Source organism: Bos taurus, chromosome 8 (genome assembly GCF_002263795.3).
Source record: "Bos taurus isolate L1 Dominette 01449 registration number 42190680 breed Hereford chromosome 8, ARS-UCD2.0, whole genome shotgun sequence".
Lineage (NCBI taxonomy): Eukaryota > Metazoa > Chordata > Mammalia > Artiodactyla > Bovidae > Bos > Bos taurus.
In genome coordinates this window covers 78041333-78058585 of record NC_037335.1, presented here as the reverse complement: position 1 = coordinate 78058585, position 17253 = coordinate 78041333, and the positions used below count along the sequence as shown (strand labels likewise).

At 38.9% G+C, this 17253-nt stretch overlaps 1 protein-coding gene across 6 annotated transcripts in view; it reads right to left on the bottom strand.

Moving 5' to 3' along the window:
* The window catches only part of NTRK2 (neurotrophic receptor tyrosine kinase 2), a 411482-nt gene that overhangs the window by 306321 nt on the left and 87908 nt on the right, over positions 1-17253 (bottom strand). For all 6 annotated transcript variants that reach the window (XR_003035866.2, NM_001075225.2, XM_010808129.4 and 3 more), the window contains exons 10-11: positions 16493-16590; positions 1761-1860 (exon numbers count right to left, since the gene is read on the bottom strand). Coding sequence is in view for 5 of the 6 variants with exons in the window: in NM_001075225.2 (NP_001068693.1) it covers positions 1761-1860; positions 16493-16590 (198 nt within the window). In the remaining variant the exon portion in view is untranslated. The remainder of the gene's footprint in view (positions 1-1760; positions 1861-16492; positions 16591-17253) is intronic.

Sequence of the window (17253 nt, the reverse complement as noted above, 5' to 3'; positions counted from 1 at the left end):
AGTAGAAATGAAGATTGACTCCCAAATATTGCTCCTACAGTTTCCAAAGCCTTTCTGAGCTCCCAGGAGGACCTAAGACATATCCTTCCTCTGGAGATTCCATAAGATGAGAGCTTCCAACCCTACCCTCAAGGCAGAAAAGTGATGGAGCTAGAATCTCCGTCTAATAAAACTTCTTGGGGATATTCACCACAAGTGCTTCTAAGGAAAAGAAGCATCTGATCAAGATGAGGAGAACCAAATCCCATGGCAGGTGGCTGACATACAGAGAGGAAAACCCTAGCCCAGACTGGGGCACCAGCTGAATCCAGGGACACAGAAAGGTCCTCAAAGCTGTGGGTGGGTCTGGTTTGCAATGCTTATCCCCACATCTTGTCACTCTTGGAAAGAGACCTGGGAGCCCATGTGTATCCCATAGAAAGGTGACTCTCTGAGAATGTTTGGGAAAAACAGCATCAGCATTCCTTGGAAACTGTTAGAAATGCCAATTTTCAGGCCCACAGCAGATCTATTAAATCAGAAACTCTTGGAGTAACCCAGAAAGTCTGTGTTTTCATAAGCCCTCCAGGAGTTTCTGAGGCAGTCAAGTTTGCAAACCACCACCATAGGACTAATAAAAACTCATTGGAGAACAGCCCCGTCCACCATCACCACCACTTAAGCCTTATTCATAACTGCAGAATGAGAGATCTTTCCTCCTTCAGAAGAAATGTCACGGATCAAGAGGCCAAAGGGGGAGTCAGGAGGAGGTTTAGCCATTATATTTAAGGCCTTTACCACTGTTCCTCCTCATTCATTTCAGGTTTCGGCATCTTGTTCATGGGCACACACAAAAAGAAAGGAGAAAGCATCAAAATGGATCTGATCCACCCCGGAGCCTGCTATACAATGGACAACCTACTGCTACTTAAACATCATTTCCAAGTAAGCAGGCAACAATAACAGTAAATGTGATGAGCAATATAGATCAAGAAAACCCATCCAGCTGTCTCCCCAACACAATTAAGACACCACTAACTGTGGTGTCACAGCTTTCCCCAGCTAGTGGCATTTATAAGAGACCATGAAGAATTCACCAATAACATAAGTCAATACATAGGTTTAAATATCGGAGCAAATGCTTTTTAATCACTAAAACTCTTGCCTACTTATATCCCCCCGAAATGAATTTTCAATTTTCTAAAAGAGACCAATGGTCTATTGTGGGCAACACAAACCCTAATTTTTATTCAAGCTCTAGGACCTTTTCCACTAAAATAAGAAGTGACTCATTCACAATGCTTCAATGTACCTCCAATAGCTGTTCTTATTTTGCTTCCCAACACTTTAAATTTCAAAAGATGAGAATCTGAAAATGTAGCAGCAACACAAAAAGCATGCCATGGAAATTCTAGAAGTCAAATGTACAACAGAAAGGACCTTTTTTTACACAAAATATGTGTGTCTGTCACTTGCCTACTGGCACTAGCCTGCTTTTCTGAAGTAAAAGCAAAACTCAGACATAATTAGTCACTTGAAAACGCAAGAAACCAGTTCTATGTTTTCCGGGACAATTGTCCTCATTGAAAGTGGGTAGTGCTGAGTAATCAACATGACTTTGCTCTGTCTTGATTTGTAGTATCATAGCTTTGTTGCTGTTTTCTCAGCCTTCAATTCTAGTCATTGTAAATCTAGCTGCTTCCTTCTTTAGTGGTACTTAGCATTAGTCATAAGCCAAAATGATTCCACATAAGTAGTAAAATAAACACAACCCTTCTTACCTTTCATGCCAAACTTGGAGTGTCTTGCCAACTTCAGCAGAAATAGCATTACCAGTAGACAAAATCCCACTACAGATGCAATTACCACCACAGCATAGACCTAGAGAAAAGAACAGAGGGCAGTCATGACCTTATTCATTAGTTCCTTGCACCCTGAAGCTGCTGCTGCTGCTGAAGACAGTTAATATTTATTGAATAATTACTACTTGATTTTCTAAGAACTTTATGGGTATCAATTCACTTATTCTTCAACAAACCTAGGAAGAAGTATATAGGTCCTATTATTATCCTTATTCTACAAGTGAGAAACTGTAAGTTAAAGCTAATAAAAATATTCATCCAATTGATGTTATTTGGATAAACGTATACTAACTCATCATATATTATATAATACATAAATAGATATTTTATCTATTACCTATATACCTGCATACCTATCTAGAAAGAGAAGAGAGAGAATATAAAACATGAATGACAAAATCCTAATACTTTTTGAAGCTGCTGAAAGTTACAGGGGAATTCATTTCTCTATTCTCTCTACCCTGTACATGTTTGAGAGTTGTCCATAATAAAGATTTTTTTTTTTAAGTTGGCTATTGTTGCTCTTAGGAAGTCAGAATGCCTGGAGCAGTGAGCAGGTCTAGAAGGAGGCAGGAAAGAAGTGGAGAGTGAGCTCAGCCTGTGAAGGCTCATGGGGTTGTAGACTTGACATGTGACCTTTTCTGTATGTATGAGAAAGATCAATACAGGGTTTTTTTTTTTTTAAAGTGTAATTGCAAGTTGCGAATCACACAAGACAGTAAATGCATATCTTTGTGAATCTTGTCACAGCTCCGAGCTGGAAACCACAAAGACACAAGTGCATAATGCTAAGTACACACTAATAATTTAGAAAAAAAGATGGACATAGGGCTGTCTTCCATTTTTGTTATTCACCCCCAAAGTCCCACTGCCAAAATATGTCTGTTTTTATAAACCAGGAGTTGGCAAACTTTTCCTGTAAAGCCTCATATTGTAAATCTCTGTTGCAGCTAGTCAATTCCACTGCTGTAGTGTGAAAACAGACATAGACAATATGCAAGCAAATGGGCTTGTCGGTGTTCCAATAAAACTTTATTGACAACAACAGATGGATAGCTGTATCTGGATATAGTTTAGCTAGAACTTAATTAGCACTCTGTGGAAAGAAGTGCTTGATGGTTAAGGTGATTTTGAAGTGAAATGAAGTGAAACTTGCTCAGTCGTGTTCAACTTTTTGCAACCCAATGGACCATATGGTCCATGGAACTCTCCAGGCAAGTATACTGGAGTGGATAGCCATTCCCTTCTCCAGAGGATCTTCCCAACCCAGGGATCAAACCCACGTCTCCTGCATTGCAGGCAGATTCTTTACCAGCTGAGCCACCAGGGAAGCCCAGGCATGCTGCTAAACATACTGAAGTGCCCGGGACAGTCCTCCACAAGAAAAATTATCCATTGATAATAATGTTAATAGCACTAAGGGCAGTGTACTCTTGCTTGGTGCCAAAATAAATGCTGAATTTTCAAAATGTGGCTGATATGTCTGCCTCATTTTGGAACGAGGATGAGGCTGACAGAACTCCCAGTCAATACCTGTAATGAAACAAGAAATAAGCTTTTATTGTTTTAAGCCACTGAAATTTTGGGATTTTTGTTACCACAGCATAGCTTATCCTGATTAATATGCCCATATAATATACTATATATGGTATTCATATACCATAGTGAGAGGCAGTGTCAAGTGGAGATTAAGAAGATAAATTCTCCAAGTTCAGAATTTAGATTTACCACTTATTAGTTGCATGGTTTACAAATCACTTAACCTCTCAGCACCTCATAATCCTCATATATAAACTAGGGGATATAATAACTCTACCTTGCAGGTTGTTGTATATCATCAATCAGTTAATATAGGTATTGGGCTTGACACAGTGCCTAGTTTAAAAGTAATTAATTATGTTTGCCATAATGATGATAATGATGATGATAATAAAACTGAGATTTAGAAAAACATAAGAAAGCAGCCCCAGATCATACCTCTCAAGCTTGGGACTGAAATAAAAGCCTGCTGCTGCTGCTGCTGCTGCTGCTGCTAAGTCGCTTCAGTCGTGTCCGACTCTGTGCGACCCCACAGACGGCAGCCCACCAGGCTCCCCCGTCCCTGGGATTCTCCAGGCAAGAACACTGGAGTGGGTTGAAATAAAAGCCTAGCAAATATAAAACCTGTGATTTATGTGTGATTTATCCACTACATTGCATTTTCAAAGTGTGTGGCTGAGAGTGAAAGCAGAATAATAAAAACACATGGCTATGGCTTCCTAGGTGGTGCTAGTGGTAAAGAATCAGGCTGCCAATGCAGAAAACAGAAGAGACGCATGCTCAATCCCTGAGTCAGGAAGATCCCCTGGAGAAGGAAATGGTAACTCACTCCAGTATTTTTGCCTGAAAAATTCCATAAACAGAGGAGCCTGACAGACTACAGTCCAAGGGGACACAAAGAGTAGGACATGACTGAGCACACACACACTGAAGTCCCCCCAGCAGAACCTTCAGATGGGGTTAGATGGAGACAGCATTAGATAAGCCGCAAAACACAGAAAAGAGCACATGCCAAACACTTGTCTAGGGTGGAACAAAGGTGTGATATTTCTCTTTCTCTGCTGCTTCAGTTGTGAGTGGCTCTCCCAGGCAACACTTCTACAGATGTTTGAGCACACACTTAATTCTGTCTCTGTGACCTATATACAAATAGAATTGTAGTGATTCCTAAAAGGCAAGTTAGGGATCAACTTGTTCTAACCAAGATCATTTCCCTCATCTGATGGTTTTGTGTATTTCTTTTTCAATCTTTATTTATAACTAATATTTTCATAGGAAAGAGATCATCAGCTATTAGTTTCTCTCCCCTATTATTAAATTCCAAAATTATACAGATAAACAAGTTCAAGCACTATCTTATAGGAAGGTATCTGAGATGAAGAGAGATTTGGAGGACCCGCCCTGAGTCCCAGGATCTCTCTGCAGAGCCACAGTACAGTCTTCCCCACTTCAGAATGTATCTGATTGGCATTCAGGAAACCTTTGTCCTTATGTTTCCAGGATACCTCACCTTTACCAGCTGTGACAGCTCACAGATGCTTCACTTTTCTAAGACTCTGTTCCCTCATTTGTACGTGGGAATAATATACCTACCCTGCATTCTTTATTTCATTATGGAATGTTTAAGTTAACTTAGAAAATGGAAAGGTGATTGACTCCAGAAAAGCAGTTAATGATCTGCTAGCAAATATTTAAACCTATTGAAGCAGTTCTAAATGTAAAGAATGTTTTAATAAACAAAGACACCTATGACAATGAAAAGAATCATTTCCTCAAAGACAAATTATTTGATAAATGCAGAGTTTCATGTACTGTGTGTATGTTTGTTGGGGTAGGAGTGTCTTCACAAGGGAGAAAAGGAGTATTGGCTAGTTGGTTGGTTGGTTTTATCTAAGGCTACCTCTCAGCATACAATAAGGAGCTGCTCTGCTCTGAAAATTCAGCAGCATTTATGAGGAGCACTTGTTGCTTGCAAGTGTCTTCCAAAGGCTTTGAAAATACCACTGAATTTTGTATCAGCTCCCTGACTCTGAAACTTTTCTTCTAATCTAATGATCTTTCTGGTGATCAGGGGCTATTGATGTATTAAATGTTTGATCCACACATAATTTTGAAATTTTCTTTAAATTCTACAAAACATTGACCTGCACTCTCATACAAATTCCTAGGGGCTACAGGTGGAGTCAAAATATACAGACTTTCAACAAGGATTATTTTCACTGATCTTGCTCTCTAATACCCTAATTCTAATACCCAGTTCAAACATTGAGAAATACCAATTAGGGGCTTAAATTTAGCATTTGGATTCAAAAGAGAAAACTGAAGTTAGCATATGATTTTTAGTAATTGAGATACATACGCATCAGTGGGTTTAATGCACATTCCTTGGATTCCTTACATACACAAACAGCATTCTCAAACCAAGAAACATTAAGTGTTTTGGTATGAGAGTAAAAACTTAAATGACTGCACAAGGAAGGAATTAAAAAACATTCTGCAGTTGATTTAACACAGCAGTTTTTCTTGCTGTTTCAATGTATATAGTCATCTGTGGAAACATGTGTGTGTCTCCAAATACTGGATGTGCATGTTATAAGTTGCAGTTAAGTTGCATCTCTTTTTGAGCCTTCTGGTCCCACTGCCATGGCCTTGGTTTAAATATTCATCATATCTCTTTATTATTGAACCAAATACCTAAATCATCACCCGACTTCCAATCCTTCTCTTCTTGAACCCATTCTATAGTGTTCATCATCAGTCTAATCACCTCTAGGTGTCAAGTACTATTCCAAGGACTAGGAATACAGCTGGGAAAAACACTGACCAGGTCACCTATACTAAGAATCTTACTAAAGAATCAGGGAAAGGAAAAGGATATTAAACATGTAAACAAATAAATACTCAAGATAATTATCACAATAATAACTACTCAGAAGAAAATGAAATAGGATAATGGATGCTGCTAGCCACTCTAGCTAAAACTGTGTGGTGGCCATTGGGAAGTGCATGCCTCCTAAAGAAAAAAGCAAGTGTGAAAACTATGAGACAAAAGTAAGCCTGGAGCATGCAAGAGAGCATTTTAAAAAGAAAACTGGCAAACAGTGAGGAGAGTATGCAGATGGAGTCAGAGAGACAGACAAGGGCAAGATATGCAGGGCCCTATTAACCATCATGAGGAGTTGGGTTTATAAAACAAAAGTTTCATCACAATACATTGAGAAGACTCTGAGAATGACAATAAAAGAGTGATCTTATTTTGTGCTTTAAAAAGGTCACTCAGGGGAGAGGGTTCAAGACGGTGGTGTAGGAAGATCCTAAACTCATCTCCTACCATAGACACAGCAAGTCTACAACTAAATATGAAATAATTTCCTCAGAAAAGGATCTGAAAACTAGATGAACAGAGCCTCTACTTGTTCCATCACAAGTATAATCATGGGGATGGGGTGTAAAAAAGATAAAGCTTTGGCATGTATTCAAACTTAAGTTACTACCAACTTAAAACAGGATATTACTTACATACAGTGTTATATGTGAATGTCGCAGTAATCACAAGGAAAAAACTTATAGTAAAAAGAGGGAAAAAATGATAAGAGAATCTAAACATAACACTAAAGAAAACCACCAAACTCAAGATAAAAGAGAAAGAGAATAAGAAAGGAACACAAAAGAACTACAAAAATAGCCATAAAACAACTAACACAATGATGACAATATATACTGGTCAATAATTTCTTAAATGTAAATGGGTTAAATTCACCAATCAAAAGACATGGAGTGACTAAATGGATTAAAAAGCATGATCTGTCTGTATGTTGCCTACAACATACAGAAGAACTTCAGAAGAAAGAATACACACAGGCTGAAAATGAAGAAATGGAAAAAGATATTCCATGAAAATGGAATAAAAAGAAAGCTGGAATAGCTATATTCATAACAGACAAAACAAACTTTAAAACAAACACTGTAACAAAAGACAAAGGGCATTAAATAATGATAAAGGGGTCAATCCAGGAAGAAGATATAATATTTAAAAAGGTATATGCACCCAATACAGGAGCACCAAGATATACAGAACAAATATGCAACATTCAGAAAACAAAGATCATGGCATCTGATGCCATCAAAGGTGGAGAAACAGTGGAAACAGTGGCAGACTTTATCTTTTTGGGCTCCAAAATCACTGCAGATGGTGACTGCAGCCATGAAATAAAAGACGCTTACTCTTTGGAAGAAAAGTTATGACAAACCTGGACAGCATATTAAAAAGCAGAGACATTACTTTACCAACAAAGGTCCGTCTAGTCAAGGCTATGGTTTTTCCAGTAGTCATATATGGATGTGAGAGTTGGACTATAAAGAAAGCTGAGCACCAAAGGATTGATGCTTTTGAACTGTGGTGTTGGAAAAGACTCTTGAGAGTCCCTTGGACTGCAAGGAGATCAAACCAGTCAATCCTAAAGGAAATCAGTCCTGAATATTCATTGGAAGGACTGATGTTGAAGCTGAAACTCCAATACTTTGGCCACCTGATGCAAAGAGCTGACTCATTTGAAAAGACCCTGATGCTGGGAAAGATAGAAGGTGGGAGGGGAAGGGGACGACAGCAAATGAGACGGTTGGATGGCATCACCGACTCAATGGACATGAGTTTGAGTAAACTTCAGGATTTGATGATGGACAGGGAGGCCTGGCAAGCTGCAGTCTGTGGGGTCACAAAGAATTGGACACGACTAAGTGACTGAACTGAAAGGGAGAACTTGAAAGAGATATAATAATAGCAGGAGACTTAACACCTCACTTATATCAATGGGTTGATTATCCAAAAAGAAAATTAATAAGGACATATCAGACTTTGACATGTTAGACCAGATGACCTTCCAGATATACATAGAACATTCCATCAAAAAGAAGTAGATAAACATTCTTCTCAAGGGCACATGGAAGGTTCTTCAAGACAATTCACATGTTAGGTCAGTAAACAAGTCTCAATAAATTTAAGAGGATTAAAATCATATCAAACATCTTCTCCAAAGACAATTATATTAAACTAAAACTTGGTCACAAGAAAAAAATTGGAAAAACTACAAAAACTGGAGATTAAACAACATGTTACTGAACAACCAATAGGTCTTTGAAGAAATAAAAATGCATAGAGATGAAGGAAAATAGAAATTTAACATACCAAAGTCTTTGGAATGCAGCAAAACTGGTCACAAGAGGGACATTCATAGCAATATAGGCCAATCTCAATAAACAAGAAAAGTCCTAAATAAGGAAGCTAACTGTACACCCAAAGGAACTAGAAAAAGCATAACAAATGAAGCCAAATATTAGTAAAAGAAATAATAAAGATCCAAGCATACATAAATAAAGACCAAAAAATAGAAAAGATCAATAAAACAAAAAGCTAGCTCTTTAAAAAGATAAAATCAATAAAACTTCAGCTAGACTAATAAAAAAGATACTCAAATATATAAAATCAGAAGTGAAAGAGAAGAAATAGCAATGACATCATAAGAAAACAAAGGATCATAAGAGGATGTTACAATTATTTGCCAAAAAATTGGACAAACTAGAATAAAAGATAAACTACTAGAAAATAAAAGATAATAAAAGATAAACTACTTGAAACATAATTTTTCAAGACTGAATTATTAAGAAATAGAAGATCTGAATAGACAAATTACTAGTGGGGATATTAAAACAGTAATCAAAATTCTCCCAACAAGCAAAAGCCCAGGACCAGGTAGTTTTAATGGCAAATTCTACAAAAACATTCAAATATTTAAGAACTATCTTTCCCAAATTCTTCAGGAAAAAAAAAAAAAGAAAAGGAAACAACTGAAGAAGAAGGAACCTGCCAAAAGCATTCTACAAAGCTAACATTTCCCTGGTTCCAAAACCAGATGAGGACACCAAAAAGAAAATAACTGGCCAATATCTTGATGAACACAGATGCAAAATCCTCAATGAATATTAGCAAAATACATCTGATATGATTTAAAAGGATCATACACCACAATGAAATGTAATTTATTCCAGGGATTCAAGGATGGTTCAATATCTGCAAATCAATCAACATGATACATAACATTAACAAAATGAAGGATAAACAATCACACATGATCATCTCAATATATAAAGAGAAAAGCACCTGACAAAATTTAACATCCACTTATGATAACAACTCAACAAAGAGGTCAGCAACAAGACAAAAATCCTCACTCTTTCCGCTTTCATTCAACACAATGTTGGAAGTCCTAGCCATAGAAATTAGGCAAGAAAAAGAAATGAAAGCATCCAAATCAGAAAGGAAAAAGTAAAACTGTCATGATTTGCAGATGACATGATGCCATATTAAGAAAACCCTGAAGAGTCCACCAAAAAATTATTATAACCAGTAAATTAATTCAGTGAAGTCACAGGATACAAAATCAATGTACAGATATGTATGGCATTTCTATATACTAACAATGATCTATCAGAAAAGGAAACTAATAAAACAATCCCATTTGCAATTATACCAAAAGAATAAAATACCTAGGAATAAATTTAACCAAAAGTGAAAAGACTAGCACACAGAAAACTAAGATGATGATGAGAAATTGAAAAAAAAACACACATACACACACACACAAATAAATGGAAAGATATTCCATATTCATGAACTGGAAGAATTAATCTTGTTAAAATGTCCATAGTACCCAAAGCAGTCTATAGATTGTGTAAACTCTATCAAAATTCCAATGGCGTATTTCATAGATCTAGAATAAATAATCCCAAAATTTGTATGGTACCAGTAAAGAACCGGAATAGCCAAAACTATCATGAGATAGAAGAACAAAGTTGGAGGTATCTCACTCCCTGATTTTACACTCCACTACAAAACTACAGTAATCAAAACAGTTTGGCATGGGCACAAAAACAGACACACAGATCAAGAGACAGAAGTGAGAACTCAGAAATAAACCCATATATATATACAGATAATTTATAACAGAGGAGCAAAGAACATACAGTGGAGAAAGAACAGTCTCTTCAACACAATAAATGGTGCTGGGAAAACTGGACAGCCATATGCAAAACAATGAAACTAGAAAACTATCTCATGCCACCTGCAAAAATTAACTCAGAATGGAGTTAAAAATTTGAATGTAAGACCTGAAACCATACAATTCTTAAATGGAAACATAGGCAATAATCTCACTGACATTAGTTTTAAAAATGTTTTTGTAGATCTGAATCCAAAGGCAAGTGAAACAAAGGCAAAAATAAATAAATTAGACTGCATCAAACTAAAAAGCTCCTTTACAGTGAAGGAAACTGTCATCAAAATAAAAATTCAACCTATGAGTGAAAGAAAATATTTACAAATCATATATCTGATAAGGGGTTAATATTGAAATTTTTAAAGAACTCATACAACTCAACAACAGAAAACCAAACAACCAGATTAAAAAATGTATGGAAAATCTGGATAAACATTTTTTCCCAAAGACATACACATTGCCAACAAGCACATGAAAATATGTTCAACATCACTAATTATTAGGGAAATGCAAATCAAAACCACATAAGATATCATCCCACACTATTATTGAAAAGCAAGAAATAACAAATGTTGGCAAGGATATTGAGAAGAGAGAATCTTCAAACACTGGTGGTGAGGATGTAAACTGATACAGCCACCATGTAAAACAGTATGGAGACTTCCTCAAAAAATTAAGAATAGAGGTACCATATGACCCAGTTATTCTACTTCTGGGTATTTATACCAGAACATGAAAACACTAATTCAAAAGGATATATGCACCCATATGTTCAATGGACCATTTCTAGGGAAGAATTTTAGGCACAGAGAGGGTGTGCCTTCTAATTATTGTCTCCCAGCAATGGACAGGTATCTGGGATTCAGTGTCAGGTTGCCTATTTCAGAACAAGGGGAGTCTGGTCTCTGTAATCCTCTCTCCCTTCCAACCCAGCTTTGGGAACTCAAAGAACACCTAGTCCACCCTCTGTCCCTGGCATCCCCTCCTCAAGAATCCTGCTCATACATTGCATTCCATGCTCAGTGGTCATGACTATCCACTGCGAAGCAACATTCATGGCTTTCCCATGAATGATCCCATTATCTACCTGGTAACACTCTGTTCCCACCATCGCCATGCCACAGCACTGCACTGGGTTTAGGACAGCCAAGAGTGGACAAGAAACTTGGATGATACTGTATGATATCACTTACGTGCAATTCTAAAACAATACAAATGAATACACGTGCAAAATAGAAACATGCAAGATTTAGGGGCTTCACTGGTGGCTCACTGATAAAGAACCTGACTGCCAAATCAGTAAATGTGGGTTCGATCCCTGGGTCAGGATGATCCCCTAGAGAAGGAAATGGCAACCCACTCCAATATTCTTGCCTGGAGAATTCCATGGACAGGGGAGCCTGGCAGGCTATAGTCCATGGGGTTGCAAAGAGTCAAACATGACTTAGCAACTACACACATGTTCAATGCAGCATTATTTACAATAGACAAGATGTGTTGACAACCCAAGTGTCCATCAATAGATGAATGGATAAGAAGATGTGATATGTGATATATATAAATATATACATATATATTTATTGGAATATTACTCAATGGAATTGAGTATTATTCAATGGAATATTACTCAGCCATTAAAAACAATGAAATCTTCCCATTTGTGACAATATGGATGGACCTTGAAGGTACTATAGTAACGGAAATAAGTCAGACAAAAGACAAATACCATATGATTTCATTCATCTGTAGAATCTAAAAAACCAAAACAAACAAACAAAAAAGAAACCAACTCATAGATACAGAGATCAGATTAGTGGTTACCAGAGAGAAAGGGGGTCAGGGTGAGCAAAATGAGTGAAGAGGGTCAACTGTATGATACAGATGGTAACTAGGCTGGTGGGATTATCAGTCTTTAGTGTACACAGATGTGAAATTACAATATAGTACAGCTGAAACTTATAAAATAAAAGAAAAACTATTAAAAAAATGTCAGGCTGATGCATGAAGAAAGGCTGGAAGATCACAAGAGTGGCAGAGGGAGACAGGGTGGGAAGCAGGGCAGTCATCCAGGAACAAGCAATTGTGGTAAACTTTCTCTGCAAAGTGCCAAATGATAAATATTTCCAGCTCTGCAGGCCATACAGACTTTGCTGCAACTACTCCATATGCCCTTGAGTGCAAAAGTAGCCACAACAATATGTGCTGCTGCTGCTAAGTCACTTCAGTCCTGTCCGACTCTGTGCGACCCCATAGATGGAAGCCCACCAGGCTCCCCCGTCTCTGGGATTCTCCAGGCAAGAACACTGGAGTGGGATGCCATTTCCTTCTCCAATGCGTGAAAGTGAAAAGTGAAAGTGAAGTCGCTCAGTTGTGTCCGAATCTCAGCGACCCCATGGACTGCAGCCTTCCAGGCTCCTCCATCCATGGGATTTTCCAGGCAAGAGTACTGGAGTGGGGTGTCATTGCCTTCTCCACAACAATATATAAATAGGCATGCTATGCTATGCTATGCTAAGTCACTTCAGTCGTGTCCGACCCTGTGCGACCCCATAGATGGCAGCCCACCAGGCTTCCCCGTCCCTGGGATTCTCCAGGCAAGAACACTGGAGTGGGTTGCCATTTCCTTCTCCAATGCATGAAAGTGAAAAGAGAAAGTGAAGTTGCTCAGTCGTGTCCGACTCTTAGCGACCCCATGGACTGCAGCCTACCAGGCTCCTCCGTCCATGGGATTTTCCAGGCAAGAGTACTGGAGTGGGGTGCCATTGCCTTCTCCAAAACAGGCATCAGATCAGATCAGTCGCTCAGTCATGTCCAACTCTTTGCGACCCCATGAATCGCAGCACGCCAGGCCTCCCTGTCCAACACCAACTCCCGGAGTTCACTGAGACTCACGTCCATTGAGTCAGTGATGCCATCCAGCCATCTCATCCTCTGTCGTCCCCTTCTCCTCCTGCCCCCAATCCCTCCCAGCATCAGAGTCTTTTCCAATGAGTCAACTCTTCGCATGAGGTGGCCAAAGTACTGGAGTTTCAGCTTTAGCATCATTCCTTCCAAAGAAATCCCAGGGCTGATCTCCTTCAGAATGGACTGGTTGGATCTCCTTGCAGTCCAAGGGACTCTCAAGAGTCTTCTCCAACACCACAGTTCAAAAGCATCAATTCTTCGGTGCTCAGCCTTCTTCACAGTCCAACTCACATCCATACATGACCACAGGAAAAACCATAGCCTTGACTAGATGAACCTTTGTTGGCAAAGTAATGTCTCTGCTTTTGAATATGCTATCTAGGTTGGTCATAACTTTCCTTCCAAGGAGTAAGCGTCTTTTAATTTCATGGCTGCATCTGTAGTGATTTTGGAGCCCAGAAAAATAAAGTCTGACACTGTTTCCACTGTTTCCCCTTCTATTTCCTATTCTATTCTAATAAAACTTTATTTATGGACATTGACATGTGAATTTCATAAAAAGCTCACATGTCACAAAATTTCATCCTTCTTTTGTTTTTTTTAAAACCACTTAAAAATGTTAAAACTATTCTTAGCCTATAGACTACATAAGCTGAACTTGGCCCAAGGGCCATAGTTTGTGGACGGACAGGTTTGAATACAAAGAGGCAGAACTCACACGATGTTTGACTGGGTGCACATGACAAAGAAGGAAAAGAAAAGAATGGAGGAATCTGCTGGGTTTTTACCTGAGCTGCTGCCCCAGAGTCCTGGGGAGATGAACTCACACCCCCTTTAATGTTCTTCACTGTGCCATAAATCTAACCACCTGGCACTGAGGTTCAAGATCTCATGGACAACTTCCCCAGCCTTGCCTCTGACCACCATCCTTCACCCACCCTGCCTTCCAATCAAGAATGTTTCCAGTTTGCAGGCTCTTGTTCACACACCTACAATACCCTTCCTCTTCTTTCCTCTGTGTCCAAATTCCGTGCATCCATCATAGGCTGTGAAACCTGTCCCACAGACTCCTCCAGCTCTCCTAAGAGGAAGGACCAGGGTGCTGCCCGTCTACATCTACCACTCCTATTGCTTTGCTCAGCCTCTGTTTGCATTTTAGGTGCAAACATTCACATCTCAGGTCTCTGACCTAAGTATAAGAACCAAAGGGATAGATCTGTATTTCATTCATATTTTTATATCCTCCTATGGCCAGCCCCTTTCAGAACTTACTGGATTTATTACACTCTGTAGGCACTGAAATTTTTATTAAGATATTTAAGGAGACAAGTGTGAAGGTGTGGAAACAAGAAGAATTACACATATCCCTGAATGAGATGCTGGGCTGGATGAATCACAAGCTGGAATCAAGATTGCCCAGAGAAATATCAATAACCTTGGGTATGCAGATGATACCACCTTAATGGCAGAAGGTGAAAAAGAACTAAAGAGCCTCTTGATGAAGGTGAAAATGGAGAGTAAAAAAGCTGGCTTAAAATGTAACATTCAGAAAACTAAGATTATGGCATCCAGTCCCATCACTTCATGGCAAGCAGATGGGGAAAAAATTGGAAACAGTAAAAGATCTTATTATCTTGGGCTCCAAAACCACTGCAGATGGTGACTGCAACCATGAAATTAAAACATGCTTGCTCCTTGAAAGAAAAGCTATGACAAACCTAGACAGCATATTAAAAAGCAGAGACATCACTTTGCTGACAAAGGTCCATATAGTCAAAGCTATGGTTTTTCCAGTAGTCATGTACGGATGTGAGAGTGGGACCATAAAGAAGGCAGAGTGCTGAAGAAGTGATGCTTTCAAACTGTGGTGCTCGAGAAGACTCTTGAGAGTCCCTTGGACAGCAAGGTGATCAAACCAGTCAATTCTAAAGGAAATCAACCCTGAATATTCACTGGAAGTACGGATGCTGGAGCTGAAGCTCCAGTACTTTGGCCACCTGATGTAAAGAGCCAACTCATTGGAAAAGACCCTAATTCTAGAAAAGATTGAGGGCATGAGGAGTAGGGAGTGACAGAGAATGAGATGGTTGGATGGCATCATTGACTCAATAGACATAAGTCTAAACAGACTCCACGAGATAGTGAAGGACTAAAGTCTGGCGTGCTGCAGTCCACAAGTTAACGGAGTCAGACATGACTGAGCAACTGAAGAATAACAATTGAATGAGAAACCTGGTTTCTTGATATAGTAGTAATAATCTTTTAAAGGGCAATTTTTTTTTTTAGAAACTTAAAGTTTTTGAAAGTTACCATACCATTTTTTATTCTCACTAACAATATCTAGGGGCTTCCCAGGTGGCATTAGTGGTAAAGAACCTGTCTGCAGCAGACCCAAGAGTTGCAGGTTCCATCCCTGAGCCAGGAAGATCTTCTGGAGGAGGGCATGGCAGCCCACTCCAGTATTCTTGCCTGGATAATTCCATGGACAGAGGAGTCTGGCAGTCCATGGGTCGCAGAGTCAGATATGACTGAGCAACTTAACAGGCACACACGCATGCCCGCAGTAATATCTAAGGCTTTCTATTTTTCCACAATCTTGCAAACATTTGTTTGTATCTGTCTTTTGTTTTGTTTTTGACTTCCAAGTGACATGTGGTATCTTAGTTCTCAGACCAGGGATGGAACTCATATCCCCTGTAGGGTGTAGGGTCTTAACCACTGGACTGCCAAGGAAGTCCCTAAAGGACAAATATTTAAAACAGGAATCATCAGCAATAAGTCAGAGGCTATACAGCACCTTTATGTGTGTGTTAGTTGCTCAGTCATGTCTGACTCTTTGTGACCCCATGGAATTCTCCAGGCAAGAATACTGAAGTGGGTTGCCATTCCCTTCTCCAGAGGACTTTCCCAACTCAGGGACTGAACCTGGGTCTCCTGCATTGCAAGCAGATTCTTTACCACCTGAGCTACCAGGGAAGACCACAGCACCTTTATAACTTCTCTTAAATCTTTCTATTAGTTCCTCTACCCTTCAACACCATATTTATATCTGAATGAAAGTATTTTGTTGAAAGACTGGCATTGAAGATCCCTCAGGCATTCAAGCAATCAAAATGCTCAGAACCAACTTAGGAAACAAGTAAGCATCTCACTCACCGAGAGGTGTTCCCGACCCGTGTCAACAACACCTGTGGGAAGGGTTCCATTACTTTTGTTTGTGGTGTCCCCAATGTCATTTGCTGCGGTCCCGTAATCTTAAATTGGAGAAAGGGGAAAAAGAAGGAAGCATGAAGTTGTCTTTAGGCTGCAATCAAACATGAGCCACAGTAGAATTCAGAACAAAGCAAGACAAATCACAAGCTTCCAAGCCACTGACAGTGTGGCTGGGGAGAAACATGACACCTCCCCACCTTGGTTTAAATTCACTGTAAGACTGTGTGATGTCAAAATTGTATTCAACTCAGATCTTTACATCTTTGCTTTGTTGGTCAAATTCCAAACCAGGTTTAGGATTTTTCTCTGCACATGAAGGTTTTTATTATATAAGTTTGTATATAATATCAATATATTCCTTTTTTGGTAAAGTATTTAATGAAAATACAAAAAAAATTGACCATATAGAGTCATAGATTTATAGGCCTAGAAGAGTCTTTGGAAATCAAGTCTAACCACCAGTTTTACAGCTGAAGAATGAAAGCTCAGAGATGTTACCAGTTATTACTAGTCTTAAGGTCAACTGGCAAGAAGGCAACAGAGTCTAGAAATCAGACCTGAAATCAGCAGCACTGATTTCTGGACATCTTACTTATTCACTTAAAATAGAATGTGGACTCAGCACTGAGAACAAACTTGGGTCCACATTTGAACTTTTAAAAGAGTTCTGAATTGCCAATATTTCAGTTGCAGAATTAATGTAT